The sequence below is a fragment of the Rhinoderma darwinii genome, chromosome 12 (genome assembly GCF_050947455.1).
Source record: "Rhinoderma darwinii isolate aRhiDar2 chromosome 12, aRhiDar2.hap1, whole genome shotgun sequence".
NCBI classification, from domain to species: Eukaryota; Metazoa; Chordata; class Amphibia; order Anura; family Rhinodermatidae; genus Rhinoderma; species Rhinoderma darwinii.
Window position 1 is genome coordinate 57,355,918 of NC_134698.1, and position 20,337 is coordinate 57,376,254.

Below are 20,337 nucleotides of genomic sequence, written 5' to 3' on the forward strand. Positions count from 1 at the left end.
TCAGGTGACTTCCCATAAAATTGGCTATAGTATGTGACTCCTTGAGATATGAAGTGTGAATGGAGAGAAGGTTACCCATAGGAATCCTACACAATTATGGGAAGAACATGCATATTCCATGCAGATGGTCAGGTTCCAACCAATGATGCCGTAAAGGTAAAACTGCTAAACACCGAACCATGGGAGAAGAAAAAAAGGTAAGCAGTGCATTGGAATCCCAAAAGAACAATGACAAAAATCAAGGGTATTCTGTTGAAATTGAATGAAAAGGAAAAAAATAAAATTTCAGGTTCTCTTTTTATATTAGATTTAAGGCCCCTGCTGAAACTTGTCACAATGGATCTTTTCCGACCTCAAAATGGATGGATAAGTTAAATGGGATGACCCCATTCTATATTCCCTAGGTGATAACGGGACCCTCCTCCCCGAGGCAGAGAAACATTGCTAGCGGACCACGGTCGTCTCTACATTACACGGATGACTTCAAGTAATCACTCACTGAGCGGTTTCTTCGTCAATAATAGGGTTCTTGAAAAGGGACAAACCATATAACATTGCATTTAAAGGGAACCTGTCACCAGCATTTCACCTATTAAACCGACTATACCAGGTGGTAGTGGGTGAAAAATCATTTCTATATAACCTATAATTATCTTCTTAGTCGGCTCTGTAGCTTTAGTATTTAGCTTTTTAGTGTTCCCACACCGTATGCTAATGAGCAGAAAAGAGTCAGATCTTCATTTGAAAAGAGTCATATCTTCATTCCTCAAGTCTTTCCAAGTTTACTTCGCCTCCTTACTTTTGATTGACAGCTCCTCGCCCTCCCCCAGCACACAAAATCCTGCGCTTGTGCATTGATGTCCTCTTTTGGTGTGTGCGCACAAAGGGACACCGCATAATTACGATAAAAGGCGCAAAACGTTTGCAGACCGATATTTACAGTCGGAGGAGGAGTTTAGGAGCGGGGATAACGGCAATGAACTTTTTATAGCAGCGGCCAGTGAGGGAGAAGTAAAGTTCAATAGGTGAAATACTGGTGACAGGTTCCCTTTAAATGTCCAGTGAATACCCATGCACTTTCCATGAATGGAGAATACAGGGGGTCAAAGAATCTCGCGATGTAATACATTCGCATAGAATTTAACAAGAAAATGCAGGTGGGTGTTAATGAAAGGGATGGATAGATAACATGGAAATTATACAAATGTCACCCCATTAACTACAAAAACAGGATTTGCCATAACTTTGTATAATAAATAGACTTGTTCCTCTTTCCTGAAGAGCCTGCACTATGAAGTCAGAGATGAGATAAGTGAATAGATCAGATGATAGTAATAGTGCTCGGTGACACTCAGTACAAGGCAAGGGATTATGTCCTTCACATCTGTACATACTGCCCAGTCCTGCTGTAAAGCCTCCATTATACTCAAGACTTACCAGATGGTCATATCTGCCCCCGGCTGCCAGGATCTCGGGAACCGTTCTCTGCCGGCGTTTGATGAATGCAACAAACTGAAATACGATTCCATTGTGTTGCTGCATCTTATAGACCAGACCGAAATTCACAACAACCTAAACAGCAAGCACAAGTATTTTTAAGCATCATTAACTATAAGCCTTACGTAAGCAGCTGCGAGATACACGACACAATACATAGATACCCAAAGTATCATCGAAGGGGGGATATTTGTGGGCGTTTAGATTTTGATCAGGCATTCAGGATAATCTTTGCCAATTTGCTCAAACTACCTTGCAGAGATAAACCCGTGTGTAGAAACGCTCTCTCTGTATGGAATAGCGGTTTTCTGCCAGGCTGTGTTGTTAGTTTAAATAAATTCAAGTCCCAAGAGGAAGAGATGGAATCATCAGCATGATGTGATGTGCGTGTTCCGATCTCACTGTAGGATGGTCTTTCCTATTCCCTAATAATCCAAGTTGGCACAGCGACTATGAGTGACATACACGATTGACAGGAGTGGATACAGTAGAGGGAAGGATGGAAAAGAGAACAGGAAAGACGGTAATGCACCAAAATTGCTGACTATTGCAGCGATCACAGAATAATTCCGGGGAAGAGCAGTTAGAAGAAACTTCTGCTCTATTTGAAAACATTGAGAGAACACATCTCAGTTTTATTAAAAGGTAGGACATCCAATATACTCACACCTACACTACATCCAAGGAAAAAGTACTCCTTAAAATCCTTTTCACATCCAGTCCATTGGGGGACATAGGCTGTGGGGTATATGCTGTTGCCACTAGGAGGCTTGACACAAAGAATTAAAAAGGTGTTGCCCCCTAACACAGGATGTACTCTCCCACAGACATTGAGCTAATTCAGTCTGTACATAAGCAGTAGAAGTAGCAAAAATACAAGGAAAACCAACAAACAATACAACGGACAACCATAACAAATGGGAGGGAGCAGTGTACCCAAAAGGACTGGACGAGAACAGAATTTTACGGTAAGTACGCAAAAAAATCCCCTTTCTTCATTCGCCTCATTGGAGGACACAAACCGTGGGATGTTCAAAAGCAGTCCCGAGGGGTGGGAACAGAAGGACACAGTCATCTACTTCACAGATGCGTGCAACACCTTGCCACCAAGGGAATCATACACTGAAGCAAAAGCGTTCAGTATGTAAAACTTGGTAAATGTGTGCAGGGAAGACCAGGTAGCCATCCGGCACAACTGAAGAGCAGAAGCCCAAGGCTCGAACACCCTAGTGGAATAAGAAGTAGTCCAAATTGTGAAGAGTGTTCCCTGGGATGCAACGGGGACTGGCAGGAGGATGATGAAGGATGGTAAGACGATATCCTTGTTAAGGTGAAAGGAGACCACCATGGACAATAAAGGAAGGCACTGTACGTAACCCTGCCTTATCCTGATTCAGTGTTGAGAATCCCTCATAGATGTTCAAATGGAACGGATTGTGTCCAAAATGAGGGTCAAGTCCCATGAAGAAAGAGTGGGAGACTGATACCTGTGAGCAAACAAAAAAAAAATCCAAAAACAGACTTCGGTGACAGTGGCTCGTTGAAGAGTACAGACAACGTAGACACCTGCCCTTTGAGGGAACTTAGGTCAAGACTGCGGGTCAAGCTCTTCTTGAAGTAATGATAGAATTTGACAGAGAAAAAAAAAAACAGAGGGAGAAAGATACCAACCCTTAAACCAGCATAGGCAAGTCTTCCAAGTACGGTGGTAAATACGGGCCAAGAAAGGCTTTCAAGCCCTCAACATGTGGATTACCTGCTCCAACAAGCCCTGTGTTTTCAAAGTGGAGGCTTTAACAGTCAAGTCGTTAAACAGTGAGAGAGAGAGAGACTGTAAACTCAGGTGTAAGAGCGGTCCCTGGGACTGCAGATAGGGCTAGTGGGGCAATCAGACTGAATAGGTCCCAAAGAGCCACTAAAGCATATGCTTTGGGATTTCAAGCTCAATATATGAATCAGGGAATCTTGCAGTTGAACCTGGACCACATCGTGCAGATCTGGTCGCAAACCTTGCTACTGAGAAAATTCGCAACCCAATTTTCGAACCCTGGAATATGCACTGCCGAGAGGGCAGGAATGCGATTCTCCGTCCACTACACGATTGTCATGGCTTCCACGATTGCTGCTAAACTCCATGTCCCTCCCTGGTAATTCATATAGGCTACAGCTGTGACATTGTCAGTCGGGGGTCGGAGAATGCAACCAGCCAGATGGTTGTCAAACATTGGAGACCATAGCAAATCGCTCTCAAACCTTCTCAACAAAACTACTGAGGTTGATGAGGATTGATTCCTTTTGGTACCACGGGCCCTGAACGGTGAGATTCCGGAATATCCCACCTTTATAACCTTGGATACTCGCATCCGTGACAAGCATCTGCCAGTGGAAGTAAGAGGCGGTCCTGGGAGGTTGCAGAGTTTAAGAGGGACAAATCACACGGTCAAGAGAAAGAAAATTTGACGGTCCAAGGAATTCGGAGAGCGGTTCCACCAGGAGAGGATTGCCCTTTGAAGCGGAGGAGTGTGAAATTGGGCAAAGGGGTGGCCTCGATCGAAGCCATTGGGGTCCCTAGAAATTTCAAGCAGTAGTGGAGAGAGGTGGGGGGCCATCCTCCGCAGAGTCTTTACCCCCTATTGGAGGAATGAAACTCTTGAAGCAAAACCCTAGCCGACAGCTTTCAATACCATACTTAAGGAGTTCATTATTTAGCAGGGGGACAGGCAGGACATGGAGTGGTTGATTACCTTGCCGAATAGAATCAGGGTATCGAGAGTGATCTGAAAATTGGTCAGGGTGGTCTCCCTACACGAAGATTTTTATTAAAATTACATCCAAGTAGGGGACAAATTAAACACCCCTGGAGCGAAGAAGCCTTACAACACCGAAAGGATTTTGGTGAAGACCCATTGGGGCCGTTGCCACGTTAAAGTGTAATGAATTGGTAATGGTGGGAGAAATCGCAAAGCGCAGGAAATGCTGATGGGACAAATAGGGATGTGGAGGTACACATTTATTACGTCCGCTGAAGAAACTCCCCCTGGTCCATGGCACTAACCAATTGGAGGGACTCCATGCGGAAGAGCCTGACCTTGATGTAGGAATTTAAACGACTGAGGTCCAAGATGTGACAAAGTAGCCCATCCTTTTTTGGAACAAGAAAACAGATTGGAGTAAAAACCTTGATATCTCTGATCTGGAGGAATGGGGAGAATCACTCCTTGACTCAAGAAAGTTTATTGCCTGAAAAAAGGCAGAAGCCCTGGAGGGCAATGGAGGCGGCGTGGACTGAAAGAACAGATCAGGTGGTAGACTGACATACTTGGTTTTGTACAAGGAGAATATGACTTCCCGCACCCAGGCATCCAATATGTAAGAAGATACCAACAGCCCGAGAAAGGGAATGAGCCCATGCCGATTCGGATATTTTAACACAAGAAGTGGGCAATGCGGGGGGTGGCGGAGCCACAGATGCTTGGCTTGTAGGCCGGAATCTATCACAAAGAGGAGTAGACTGAACACATGAGAATTTTAGGTAACAGAGCGCAAGCATAATGAGTTATAATGGTTGCTTGCCATAATGCGTCGTCTCTGGTGTCTGACATGTCAGAGAGGTCGCCACTTTAAAAGAAATGGGGAGGTAGTGGTGACAATGGAATCCAAGACAAGAATGTTACTTCCTCTAATAAAGGGGGCAATGACCGCCCAGTCTTATCTAGGTTCTGCTAGGTAAATAGCCCCTAAGTGAGATGTAACTGGCAGAGGAGGAGACCGGAGGTTAAAATATTTGCCCAAGGGCTGATCCTACCCAATTCCAGCGAATGTGTTATGGGCCCCTTTCCCAGCTAAAGGGGAAAAAAACAATCCCAAAAAAAATCTAAATTAAAAAAACAAAAAAAGACAACCTGCGGTACACAAGCAGTACCATCTGCCTCCTATGGACACTAAGCCAAGACAGAAGTAGCATCGTGTCTGAAGGAAATGCATATCTTGTGGGAGGGGCCAAAACAACTTAGGCCGAATTCACACGAGCGTGTTCGGTCCGTGAAGTGTGTTCGGTCCGGGAAATACTGCCAACATATGGTCCGTATATCACGAACCGAACATGCTCATGTGAATCCGGCCTTAGTGTCAAGCCTTTTAGTGGCAACAGATTATACCCAAGGGTCTGTATCCTCCAATGAGAGGAGCGTGAAACCTCATTACTATAAAAAACGTTAGGTGTAACTTATTCTTGATCAGGTCATTTAGGCCAAGTTTAAACGTTGCGGATTTATCACAGGTTTTCGGGGAGGATTGCACACTGAAAACCCGGGACATTTACAGTACAATACAGAATCATTGGATTTTCAAAAGATCACCCACCTTGCAGAATTCAGGGTATGCGGCCTTAGTGTTTTGTTTTTTTAAATAAGACCTCCAATATTGAATTAGGCTTTGTTCACATCTGAAGAGCAAACTCTATTGCAGATTCCGCCAAATATCAGACAAAACAGCACAGCATGCAGCGCTACTTTGTTAGGGAAAATAACAGAAACCTGATGGACCATTAAAGTCAATAAATTCTGCCGGCGCTGTTGGGGTCATGTGACAGATCTGTCATTTATATTTTTCTGTTCCAATGACGGAACAGAAAACGGAAATAATGATGCAGATGTGAACATGGCCTAAATTATGTCATAAATTATCATAGGTTGTAGGTCCAGAATTCATGCGAAAGCTTTTGTGCATATGTCCCTATGATAACACTTCCTGCACTTTGGTAGCCAAGTTTCCTGACACTGGAACAAAGTACAGAAAATGTAGCAACACATCATATTGCAGCTTTCATTGTTCAATCATTTTTTACACAAGAAAATAAAAGGATGAGATCTGTTTGCTTCCTATAGGGTGCTTAAAAAAAAAAAAAAAAAACAATTTCAGGGATCGGAGTTTCAGCAAATATAAGATAAAAGTTATTTCTCATTTACGCAAATTTCTAAGTACTGCATTTTACATTAGTTATAACCTGTGCATTTTTTTTTATTTCTTTTTTTTAACATTCACAAGCTAATTATTGATTATAACATTTCATCCTGAAAAGTCATTAGAGGATATATTGAATAGAAAAGCACAGTATAGTCCCATCCTGTTAATCTGCCACTGGGTAAAACTAATTACTATGCCAGGTTAGCAGGGAAGAAAAAGAATTGACAAAAGTTGTTTGCATTCATCGAGCTCAATACCATAATGTGTGCAGACCCAACACAGACAAAGCCAACGAACATTCAGTTCTCTTGTCCAAAAGGTGGAATAGCAAAAACTTCTGCAATGTAATGAAAAGTAATAACCAGCGACATAGTAAAAGGCAAATATATAACATCAAATCTCTAACCTGAAGTTTAATGTTCATCTTCTTGACCAATCCAATAATTTCTTCCAGGTCTTTTAGGCCTTGCTTGGCTAACACACCGACGGCTGACTTCTGCTTGGTCAGGGAGGCCATCGTGGCTTCCAGTTCTTGGAGCTCTCCTTTCTGCTCAATATACTTGTAAAGGCGATTCAGCTGAAACTGAAAATATTACAATGGAAATTTGTTTAAAATTCTGGTTACACACAATTAGAATTGAGAAATCATCAAAATTATGATTCACCTTGTGTGATCATTACACGTGTGAGCGATCGACAAGGTTGCATTACAAAATTAGTGGACGACCAATGTTTGACTTGACCACTCTTCATTAAGGCGTATTGAAACTTTCAAAATGGGGTAACCCATAAACATGAATGATCGAATCAACCTTCCAAGTGTGTTTACTGACATAGGAAAGGGGAACAACCTGGTACTAGACACTTCTGATGGCACTTATTAACTAGGGGTACAAAGGATCGGGCATACTAAAATGTCAGGCTGCCCCCACGAGCATTAGATTGTCAGCGGATCGTGTCGGGATCGGCAGGAGCTGCAAACAGTTGTCCAGTGAGTATAGCCAGTGTATAGCAAGGCAAGTGCCTATAACATGATATTAGTTTGATGTACTTACATTGTTCTCTGAAAGCAAGAGGTTGCAAAACTTGGCTTCCACTTCCGTTTTAGTAAGCTTGTCGATCTGAAGGAGAAGATACAGATATGTTGAGTATCAGAGCTGCCCAAAGTGTCAGACCTACAAAAGCCCCAGAAGGAGTTGTCCGAGACTTTAAGAAATTAAATAGGCTGCTGGATAGGTTATAAAATAAAAAAAGGGGAGCACCACTCACCTGTCAAATCCCCTGCCGCTCCATTCCCGATGCGTCTTGTTTACTTGTCCTGCAGTGATGATGTGCTGTACATCCACACGACCCCTGCAGCCAATCACTGGCCTCAGCGGCCACGTGCCAAAAATGCTAGAATCACTGCTGAGGCCAGTGATTGACTGTAGCAATCGTGTGGATGTCCGGCAAGTCATCGTTGAGGGAAACGTAAACAAAGACTGCCATGGACAGCGGTGCTGGAGCGGCAGAGGATTTACCAGGCAAGTGGTTGTGTTTTTGTTTTTAGGTATATCCAGCAATCTAATTCATCTCTTAAAATGTCGGACAACCTCTTTAATGTTTTAAACATAAACCACATGCAACATTGTCCTCGATTGTTTCAAGAGGTTTTCCAGAATCTAAAAGACAAAATGGCCCCTAATCTGAAATAGAATCTTAAACAGCTGGAAAGTAAAATATACATAAAAAATGACATTCATGGGGAGTGCTATAGCGTAAAGTTGTGTTTATGCTGGAGTTCCTTTGATACCATCACAGATACAAGTTAACAAATGTATGAAGTCTAGTGCAGTCCTCTATGAGCGGAATACAGCAGCAGCACCACAACGTTTATTCGTGACTTGATAGGGACTACAATGTATCAGTGTACATAAAATTTCCCCCAAATCAGCAAACACATCTGGAATATGTTGATAAACCGACAAAGGGAAAGAGTTAGTCTAAAATGGATAGAAAAATATGCGCCAAGTTTTGGTGCATTTCCTTTTAGACCAATTTAACAACAGAGGTTTGCGCCTTCAGGGAAGGGGTGTGGCTTAGCGGGGAAGGGGCGTGACTTAAAAAGGGCCAAACAAAATTAAGCCATCAAGATTTCATGTAAGAGAGAAAAGGGTCTAGCAAGATGGGCCAAATTTATCATACAGGGTCCGCCACGGTCATAAATTTGGCGTATGATCAGACTGTATGGTCTTATGTTAATGCGGTCTAAATCTTATAAAGTTATACAATAAATCTGCCCCCAAAGTATTTTAGATTAAGATTTATTTGGATTAAATTAATTTAGAATTCATCTAGATAAACCCAGGAATAGACTTTAATACCGGTGCCTTCAATGAGCTGCATAGTTCCAATAGAATAGCACACACACTTTGTTGCACACTGCCCCCTCCTGGCTGCTGAATAGTAACTTTTTTTTGTTTTAATTATTTAACCAGCTTTTAATCATTTAACAAAACTGTACAAGAACTTTAATACAGGGATTTATGCACAATCTGAGAGCAGTCTTATATGGGGAACCACATACGATTAAATAAACATGAAAAAAGCTCACCATGGCATCATACAGAATGTTGTACACTTGGACAAGTTTATCTTCAGGCACACCACAATGAAGTAAAATGGCTTTTAATAAAGACGTGTGGTTTACGTAAATACTGTAATTTCTCTCCTATAAAAAATAAAATAAAATACTATTATTAAAAATTAACCCAATCATCCTCCATGAAGCCCATAGTGCACAGTCTCTCCTCAAATGGTCATATACAATTATTCACAGTCCAACCAACAGAAAGCTGCACCATCATCAAAGCGCATAGAAAATGTACAAGTATAAGCAATACATCCGTCTGTACTTCTGGGACCGACTCAATGACGTGAGGTAGAGGTGGTCATTAACTGATTAATCCCCAGGAGGATTGCCATTTTATACACTGCAGTGAATTTTAATGAAACACAGATCTAGAAAGACAATATCTTACTACGTGGGGTCTTGAAGAGTGATACTAATGAGAAAGAAATGAATGACTTTTGTAAATGGTTAATGGAGGCTTTTACCAATCCTGATCACAAGGCTCCATATACTTAAAGGGACACTCCAGCCAAAACTAAAAACTTTCCCGTGTGTACCATTATGGTATTCCATGTGTCAGTCTCTCACCTGTTATTTTTCTTGCTGCTTCTATCTCTATATATCAGACTGGGATGGTTGTTAGCAGCAGTGTGAATCAGACTCGGTGACACGATTTCTCTACTTGATTCTATGGAGATCTATGTGTCACCCATCACAGGCTTCAGCAGTTCTTGTACCACGCTAGTTTCACACAGGTTGGAGGACAGAAACTTCTATCTTCACATACCACTGATACTTAGACAGGTTCTGGTTACACAGGTATAATGTAGAAGAATATAGTGCAGCCTCCGTGTCTGTATACTTATGGTTTATCAGCTTATTTAGGAGAATATAGAGAGAATGATAATCAGCGTCCCACAGCATGCAGAAATGGTATGGTCTTTAGCTTGTCAAGTGATGCTGTGCTGAACCAGCATGGTATTTATAGCAAAGCAGAGAGGAAGAGAAAGCTGGGGAAACCTAAGAATCAAGATGGGGCTTTTTCTTAGCACAGACAAGGCAGCAGTTCATAAAGGAGGAAAATATACATAAAAGAAGTGTCGAGTGTAGTCTACAGTCAGGTGCGGAACACAGACATGGAAAGTTGTGTTATCACCGGATGTCTTCTTTAAAGGGAACCGGTCACGTTGAAAATGCAGTCCAATCTGTGGGCATCATGTTATAAAGCAGGAGGAGCCGAGCAGATTAATGTAGTTTTGTGGTAAAATATTCTGTATAACTAATTTATTCATTTATACCTCTGCACGAAGGAGTCCAGTGGGCGGTCTCACTCTGGGATTGACAGCTATCTCCATACGGAGATAGGTGTCAATCCCAGAGTGAGACCGCCCACTGGACTCCTTCGTGCAGAGATATAAATGAATAAATTATACTCTCTCATGCTGGAAAGGCTATCAATCCCAGAGTGAGACCGCCCACTGGACTCCTTAGTGCAGAATGTGCATTTTCAACCATAAAGATTTCCTTTAACCCCTTAAGGACGCAGCCTAGTTTTGGCCTTAAGGCTCAGAGCCCATTTTTCAAATCTGACATATTTCACTTTATGTGGTAATAACGTCGGAATGCTTAAACCTACCCAAGCAATTCTGAGACTGTTTTCTCGTGACACATTGGGCTTCATGTTCGTGGTAAAATTTGGTCGATATATTCAGTGTTTATTGGTGAAAAATTGCAAAATTTAGAGAAAATTTTGAAAAAATTGCATTTTTCAGAATTTAAATGCATCTGCTTGTAAAACAGACGGTTATACCACCCAAAATAGTTACTAGTTCACATTTCCCATATGTCTACTTTAGATTGGCATCGTTTTTTGAACATTCTTTTATTTTTCTTGGACGTTACAAGGCTTAGAACATAAACAGCAATTTCTCATTTTTAAGAAAATTTCAAAAGCCTTTTTTTTAAGGTACCTCTTGAGTTCTGAAGTCGCTTTGTGGGGCCTATGTATTAGAAACCCTGATAAAACACCCCATTTTAAAAACTAGACCCCTCAAAGTATTCAAAACAGCAGTTATAAAGTTTTTTAACCCTTCAGGCATTTCACAGGAATTAAAGCAAAGTGGAGGTGAAATTTGCAAATTTCATTTTTCTTGCTGAATTTCAATTTTATTCATTTTTTTTCTGTAACAGAGAAGGTTTTACCAGAGAAACACTACTAAATATGTATTGTCCAGATTCTGCAGTTTTTAGAAATGTCCCACATGTGGCCCTACTGCGCTCGTGGACTAAAAGACAAGCCCTAGAAGCAAAGAAGCACCTAGTGCATTTTGAGTCCTCTTTTTTATTAGAATATATTTTAGGCAGCATGCCAGGTTTGAAGAGGTGTTGAGGTGTCAAAACAGTAGGAATCCCCCAATAGTGACCCCATTTTGTAAACTACACCCCTCAAGGAATTCATTTAGGGTTGTTGTTACCATTTTGACCGCACATTTTTTTCACAGCACGTATTTGAATTGGGCTCTGAAATGAAAAAAATGTCATTTTTTCCAATAAAATGTCATTTGTGATCAAAATTTCTTATTTTCACAGGGAACAAAATACCCCATTTTGTTGCCCAATTTGTCCGTAGTGTGGAAGTACCCCATTTGTGGTGATAAACTGCCGTTTGGGCCCATGGGAGGGCTCAGAAGGAAAGGAGCGCTATATGTTTGTTGGAGTCCAGATTTTGTTGGATTGGTTTTCGGGTGCCATGTCGCATTTGCAGAGCCTCAGAGGTATCAAAGCAATGGAAACCCACCAGAAGTGACCCCATTTTGGAAACTACACCCCTCAAGGAATTCATTTTTGGTTGTTGTTAGCATTTTGACCGCACAGTTTTTTCACAGCACCTATTTCAATTGGGCTGTGACATTAAAAAAATGAAATTTTTTCCAATAAGATGTAATTTTTGCTCAAAAATTCTTATTTTCACAAGAAATAAAATACTCCATTTTGTTGCCCAATTTGTCCTGAGTGCGGCAATACCCCATTTGTGGTGATAAACTGCCGTTTGGGCCCATGGGAGGCCTCAGAAGGGAAGGAGCGCTGTGTGTTCTTTGGAGTACAGATTTTGTTGGATTGGTTTTCGGGTGCCATGTCACATTTGCAGAGCCCCAGAGGTATCAAAGCAATGGAAACCCACCAGAAGTGACCCCATTTTGGAAACTACACCCCTCAAGGAATTCATTTATGGGTAATGTGACCATTTAGACCCCATAGTTTCTTCACAGAACTTATTTGAATTGGGCTGGGAATGAAAACAAAATTATTTTTGTCAAATAATATGTAGTTTTGGCTGAAAATTTCTTATTTTCACAAGAAACAAAATACCCCGTTCTGTTGCGCAATTTGTTCTGAGTGCCGCAATACCCCATTTGTTGTGATAAACTGCCGTTTGGGCCCATGGGAGGGCTCAGAAGGAAAGGACCACCATTTGGCCTACTCGGGATTTTCTAGTGCGAAGTCATGTATGCAGAAGCCCCTGAGGTACCAGAACAGTTGAAACCCGCAAGAAGTGACCCCGTTTTAAAAACTACACCCTTAAGGCATTCATCTAGAGGTGTAGTGACCATTTTGACCGGAGACCTACACCCCATAAACTGTAATGTGGGTTCTCCCGGGTATGGCAATACCCTACATGTGGCTGTTATCAGCTGCCTGGACACACAGCAGGGCCCAGAGGGGAAAGACGAGGGGGGATAAGCTGTGTGGAGTGCATCAGGGTAAGTAAAATTGGGGTAAATTATAAACCAAGGGATGTATGATAAATTTTAAAACACTTTTATACAGAGCTCTGGTTATTCGGGACACGTGTCACATTGATATATTGTGTCCTCCCTTATCCCCCTCTTATAGCAGACTTTGCACCTCTTTTGACTTTTTCCCTTCTTGCCAGTTTGGGGAACTTCCCCTGGAAAGTGTTGCCCTGGTACGATGCGTGTGGGCTCGCTTCCAGAAGTACTGGGTGCCCCCCCTTCTAGGTCCCTAAAAATTAGGTTCTTGATAATCACCTCTTGAAATTCCAGGAAAGTTCCCGTCTGGCCTGCACATCGACGTAGCACGTACACATTGTACAATGCCATCTGTATGATGTGCATGGCCAGCTTCTTATACCACACCGCATGGCGCTGTAGGGCTTCAGGGCTTGATCTTACAAGTCCATCCCTCCCATGTACCTATTGTAGTCCAGGATGCAGTCTGGTTTGGGGGTGGCCTTTCCTTCATATAGCCTAAACCTGTAGGTATACCCTGATGCACTCTCACAGCTTATACATCTTCACGCCATACCTTGCCCTCTTACCCGGCAGGTACTCGCGGAATTGAACCCTCCCTTTAAAATGTACCAGGGACTCATCAATAGAAATACACTTCTCGGGGTGTATGCTTGGGAAAACCGGGCACTGGAACGGTCTAATAGGGGTCTCCGTTTATACAAACGGTCAAAACTGGGGTCATCTCGGGGTGGGCACGGCTCATTATCAGTATAATGTAAGAAGCAAAGTATTGCCTCATTTATTTATTTTTTTAGGTTCCAGTTCAGTTCTGAAGTTGCTTTGAGGGGCCCATATATTAGAAACCCCTATCAAATACCCCATTTTAGAAACTAGACCCCTCAAAGTATTCACAACAGCATGTAGAAAGTTTATGAACCCTTTAGGTGTTTCACAAAAATTTAGAGCAAAGTAGAGGTGAAATTTACATTTTTTTTTTGTCAGAAAATCCTCTTTATACCATTTTTTTTATAACACAAAAGGATTTATCAGAGAAACGCAACTTAATATGTATTGCCCAGATTCTGCAGTTTAGAGAAATATCCCACATGTGGCCCTAATGCGGTAATGGACTGAAGCACCGGCCTCCGAAGCAAAGGAGCACCTAGTGGATTTTGAGGCCTCTTTTTTATTAGGCACCATGTCCGGTTTGAAGAGGTCTTGTGGTGCCAAAACATTGGGATCCCCCCAAAAGTGACCCCAATTTGGAAACTAGACCCCTTGAGGAATCCATTGTAGTTTTCTTGGGGTGCATGCGGCTTTTTGATCAGTTTTTATTCTATTTTTTGGGAGGTGAAGTGACCAAAGAATTGTGATTGTGGTTCGGTTTATTATTATTTTATTTTACGGCGTTCACCGTGCGGGATAAATAATGAAATAATTTTGTAGTTCAGGCCGTTACGGACGCGGCGATACCAATTATGTATAGTTTATTTGTTTGTTTATATATTTTTATTAATAATAAAGGACTGATAAGCGAAAAGGGGGGATTTTTACTTTTATTACTTTTAAATCTTTTATTTTCTTATTTTTACACATCTTTTTTTAACTTTTTTTTCACTCTATTACTTTGTCCCACTAGGGGACATGAGGGCAGGAGGCCCTGATCGCTATTCTAATACACTGCACTACATGCTACTGCTACTCACTGACAGCAAGCATAGTGGGTCCTGACGTTGTCAGGACCCACTAGGCTTCCGTCTATGGCATAGCCGGACGCCATTGTTTGGTGTCCGGTTGCCATAGTCACCATCGCCGGCCGCTATCGCGTAGCAGGCCGGCGATGGCAGCTTAACCCCTAAAAAGCCGCGATCTCTATAGAACGCGGCTTTTAAGGGGTTAATCAGCGGGGACACAGCGATCGGTCCCCGCTGTAGGAGCTGTGACAGCTGCTGAACAAGACAGCAGCGTCACAGCTCCTGTATGTGTCGGGAGGACGGCCGAAACGGCCGTTACTCCTGAGACGTACTATTACGGCATGGAGCGCGAACGATACAGCTGCCATGACGTAATAGTACGTCAAGGAGCGGGAAGGGGTTAAAGAGCATTTCTAGTTAAAACTCCCCAATAAATATAAATTCCTGGCTTATTAGTCCTATTCTGCTAAAGGGGTTGTCTCAATAAGACATCTTCCCATATGCAGTATAATGGATCAAGGATTTGATAAATGCTCTGGTGGAACTGGTAATGCACTAAATTGTCAGCTATTTATCCTCCAGTGATACCAACTGTTCAAACAGGGTTTCAGAAGCCAGACTTGTGGCGATCAACTGGCATGTTTCATTTGAGACAGTGGTTGCCCTGATGAGACAACCCCTTTAAACTAAACTAGTTAAAATAATAATAATTAGCAACGGCAAAATAGAGTTTAGATTAATATCACTGTTTGACTGGGCAGATAAATTGTTCAGGACGGTAGTTTTTTTTTTTTTGAAATCCCTGTGGAAGCTGTAATGAAAACCTTATTGGTTGTCATCCAGATTTCACAGTAACAGTAAATCACATGGTGACGCCCCAACTCTCCCCCAACGGCAGATGTCAGGAGAGAGAAGGGTCGGGCATGTGGAGTCGCCTGGCAGCGGCTTTCTCCCTTCTATCCATTGAAAACACATGCTCGGCCGAGCACGCACATGAATGGGGAACTCGGGAGGAACAGCTGGTCGACCACATCTATCTGAATTGTACGGTCAGCTTAAGAAATGTCTAGATTGAATTTCGAATATTACAGAATTGTACTAGTAGAAAATGTTACGTACTGTCCCCTTTTCAGAAAATACGTCACTTGATGCTTTGCGAATTTATTTTGCAGTGTATTTTTCAGCGTTTTACCTACTGATGTGTCCGATGTAACGTCTGATACCCTGATAATGCTCCAATATATACAGTTCATGCCATAAGTTCAGCGTTATACTGTAATTATAATATACCTGTAAAACAGGAAACTCCTGGATAATCTCATATATAGTATACATCGTCTCTGCGACTGGCAAGTAGCTGCTGACCGATGAGGTGATCACATCAAATGCACATTCTAGAAGTTCCTTTGGGTGACAGCGGTTCAGTTTCCGAGGCCTGAATACACGCTCAATACAGTATCTGCAATTAAAAACATAATTTAAACTTCTATCCAATATGTTTTTAATATAAAAAGACATGGAAGTGGAAATAATCTGCAATGCCGTCAGCAAGGAGGATTCTGCCAACATTCGCACTAGCTAGTCGTTTTTTTCCAATATTTAGTAATGCTCACTGATAAAAAAAAAACAGTTTACCAATAAGATGAAAAATTGCAATACAGCAGACACAAAAGAATTTCCACGATTGGAGCTGCTTTAAAGAATACATAAAGGAATTGCATAAATAGTAATGATATAATATAGCATTCATTTAGGAAATAGTAGTTTCAGACACAAAGCGCTCCCATAATACTCTCTTCATGACTATGGACAATTTCAAATTTACATTGCGATTCCATTTGATCACACTTGAGTATTTTTGGATTTTAAGTTAAAAACTACGGACCTCGTGTGCGGGAAAGTGAAAGCGTTGCTCACAACAACCAACCAGGTTACTGAATTTTCTAACCGGAACTGGGAGAAACGCAAGTCGGAATCTGATTGGTTTTTGTGGGCAGCGTCTCCACTTTGTTTGTATAGGTTACCTTTTCATGTTGGTCACATTGCTACGTGCAACAAATCGTGCAAATGGAATCTACAAAAGAAAGGAAAAAGAAGTGAAAGCACAAATTGTGGTAGTATTTTTTTTTTTTTTAGGCCTTGTTCACATAGCACTAAAAAAAAAAAACGGTGTAAATGTTTCAAACACACTAGCATTTTTGTAAAGCGCTTTTTAAATTACATGTTTTTGACGCATTGTATGACGCGTTTTTCTGTGTGTTTTACGCACCACAAACTGCATCAAATACACCCCGTGTAAACAGGACTATATAGTAAGAATTGTAAATAAAAGTATGTTGCATGCGGTAGTAGTTAAATCGATGAGTATGAATGTATATCAGTGGCATGAATATTTGTAAACATAAAAAAAAAAAATGAAACTCCTTTTTTCTGACAGCTAAATCTATTTATCTCCATGGATACTACACGCCAACTATTAGTTTAGTCTGATCCTGCAGCCACGAGTTACTCCCATCCATCTGCCTTCTTTCCTACGGTCTTTTGTTTAGCCACAGAAGCAGGCGAGTGGATCAACACATCGGCAGAACCAGACTACACATATTGTTATCTGGAACCAGGAGACACAGATGCACTACTTTCAAAGGGAATCTTAAAAATTGTAAGAATCGGGTTTGTCACAATTACTGTGACCCAACATACGCTCTATTGTGCTTATGAAGCCATTTGTAAATTTAGTAGACTACAAGTCCTATTCTCTCCGTTATAAACCATGTAATCAATAGTTGCTGCTTACAGTAATGCTAACCATACCTACCCTGAGATTATACGGCAGTGTCACGAGCATACCACTGTGGTCCATAAAACAGGCAGATTCACCACTTTCCGACAGCATCTTGCTTCGAGGCATTAACAATGGTGTATGTAACTTCACAGCTCCTAAACCAAAGCAACATACGGACAATGTGACGTAAGCTGGCCATACGATTTAGATCGATGTCGGCTAAACGATCGTTTGGCTGACTGCTCTTCCCCCAAACACATGCACACTCGGCTTGGTGGAGCATGTATGTGTATTCAATAGGGAGAAAGCCGCTGCTAGACTCCTCTGGCAGCGGCTTATCTACTAATGAATAAAGGATCGGTCATGTTGAAATTCAACGCGCTTGACCCTTCTCTCCTCTGACACCGGCCGGGACAGTCATACACAGATGGTCGGCCAGTTGGGTTCGGCCGATACACATACACCAGTTCATACTTGTTTTTTTCCATACAGTGACCAGAGTATAAATGTAATTGCTATTTTTTTGACTTGAGGAAAAAAACATGGCTGAAAAAAATGCAATGCGATTTTCTATAGACGCTGTCCTAGGCATATGTCCCTGATCGCCTTCTTTAAACATATGCAGCCACATATTGAGCTAAAGTTCCATGTATTAACCACCATGCAAAGTGTAAAATTAGAATGCCTCGTACTCAGATAATTTCTCCAGATTTCACCTGTCTCTTTACATGGTCTGTGTAGGGCCATTGAGGAAATTAACATTATAATGCTGTGGTCTGCAACGAGTAGCTACCCTGTTGTTGTGAAAGTACAACTCCCAGCACGCCCTGACAACTATGTATAGAATACTTGGTAGGAAATAAAACATGGAACATAAATACCAGACACTACGGAGACCGATCACAGGAACCGTGCAGAGCTAGTTCTACTACACGATACGTGGCAAATCTAAAGTTTTGCAGTAATTATACCAAGCTACTGCGGCAAGAGAACGTCATAGGGCCAGGGACATACCCGGAACATTTTTGTTGATATAAGAAACAAAAACATTTGGCTTCTTCCATTGCAGTCTCAAAGGACAAGTGACCAATCAGATCTAATTAAACCACAGTACTAGACAAATAGCAACTACACTTTCAAACTTTTGATATGTCATAGAGACATATCAAAAGTTTGGATCTGTGGGGTCTGGGTGCTGAGACTCCACCGTTGCTTAAACAAAGGTGCAAGAGCACTCAGCTTTGCTCCTTCGACCGTGATTAGTGCTCATCCTCAGGCTGAAGACGGCTTACATAGAACGTCTATATGAATCGTCTCCAGCTTCACAGGGAGCGCCGATCACAACCAAAGCTGCAAGGCTCTCAGCTGAACACTTCTGCACCTTCGTTTCAGCAGCGGTGGGAGTCTCAGCACCCAGACCCCACAGATCCAAACTTTTGATATGTCTCTATTACATATCAAAAGTTTGATGAAATATAATCACTTTAAATATTGGACATGGGTTACACATCATATTTTCTAAACCACCACATGAGCAGGAGTGGTTCTGTCAGCATTAGCTACTGAAATAGTGACATGATTTGGTAAAACTACAGGACGGATCAGTATCACAAGCTTAGAAAACAGCAACATACAGGTATTTCATCTTAAATTTTATCAAAAACTGGTTTAGTGACTTCAAGGTCACCAAATGATTGGAGAATGAGAAGCATGAACACTCAAAAGGATTTTAAACTTACCATGTCTTTTAAATACACGGCACACTGTCTCACAAACATGATGTTGTATTCTTGCTGATCGGACAGAGAAACTACCCTGGAAAAGAAAGAATTAAGGAGATAACCCTATGTGAGAGGCAGTGGATGACAGCCAGTCAGTAAATTTTGTGTCAGTAAACCACCAGCATGCCGTTATGCAGGTGGAGTTTAGTGTTCCAAACCTGCCTACCTCAAAAACTTACATTTAGGGGTTAGTAAAGTAAATTACAACAGAGCAGCATCGGGCAACATGTGCATATGAAGCAGAGACAGTACACTGCGTATGCACCGTAAAGAGCGGTGTACAGTCCTCGGCTTCACGTGTGCAATGCGCATGCGCCTGATGCTGCCGGACTCCTCTACCGGACCCCTTTTGGTAAGTTGTAATTTACTTTACTAACTACTCCCTAAATGTACGTTTTTGAGGTAGGCAGGTTCGGAACACGAACCCCAGCTGCATAACGGCATGCTGGTGGTTTGCTGACAGGTTCCCTTAAAAGAGGAGCCATTAGGGTATGTTCACACGGCCTATTTACGGACGTAATTCGGGCGTTTTTGCCCCGAATTACGTCCGAAAATAGCGCCTCAATAGCGCTGACAAACATCTGCCCATTGAAAGCAATGGGCAGACGTTTGTCTGTTCACACGAGGCGTAATTTACGCGCCGCTGTCAAAAGACGGCGCGTAAATAGACGCCCGCGTCAAAGAAGTGACCTGTCACTTCTTTGGCCGTAATTGGAGCCGTTATTCATTGACTCCAATGAATAGCAGCGCCAATTACGCCCGGAATTGACGCGCCGTTCAAGCGCCTGCACATGCCGTTACGGCTGATATTACGGGGATGTTTTCAGGCTGAAACATCCCCGTAATTTCAGCCGTTACGGACGCCCTCGTGTGAACATACCCTTAGGTCTCCTGACAGGTCTGTTTCGGTAAATACTTGTATTCCCCATAAAAACTTTGTTATGTAACATAAAATTCTTTTCCCGTCATGCTTATTGGGGGACACAGATTATGACCGTGGGTATAGCTGCTGCCACTAGGAGGCAGACACTAAGTTAAAAAGATGTTGGCTTCCTACCAATTTGTATACAAGCAGTAGGAGAAGCAGAGGAAAACATTAAAAGGGGTTGTCCACTTTCAACAATACCTTTGTGTTAGAAAGGTCCCCCGGAGAGAAGCTTGTTACAGGTTGTCCCGATGCAGAGGTACCCAGAAGTCAGCTGCAATCTGTGGGGGAACTTGGCAGCAAGTGTTCTCTTTCCTTCAGAGTCAGTAC

At 42.0% G+C, this 20,337-nt stretch overlaps 1 protein-coding gene across 1 annotated transcript in view; it reads right to left on the reverse strand.

Annotated features, from left to right (window-relative positions):
* The window catches only part of EIF2AK4 (eukaryotic translation initiation factor 2 alpha kinase 4), an 86,997-nt gene that overhangs the window by 22,025 nt on the left and 44,635 nt on the right, over positions 1-20,337 (reverse strand). Inside the window, exons 22-29 of the mRNA XM_075844824.1 lie at positions 19,041-19,116; positions 17,335-17,456; positions 16,544-16,593; positions 15,810-15,978; positions 9,056-9,172; positions 7,518-7,583; positions 6,869-7,045; positions 1,438-1,572 (exon numbers count right to left, since the gene is read on the reverse strand). Coding sequence (XP_075700939.1) covers positions 1,438-1,572; positions 6,869-7,045; positions 7,518-7,583; positions 9,056-9,172; positions 15,810-15,978; positions 16,544-16,593; positions 17,335-17,456; positions 19,041-19,116 — 912 coding nt within the window. The remainder of the gene's footprint in view (positions 1-1,437; positions 1,573-6,868; positions 7,046-7,517; positions 7,584-9,055; positions 9,173-15,809; positions 15,979-16,543; positions 16,594-17,334; positions 17,457-19,040; positions 19,117-20,337) is intronic.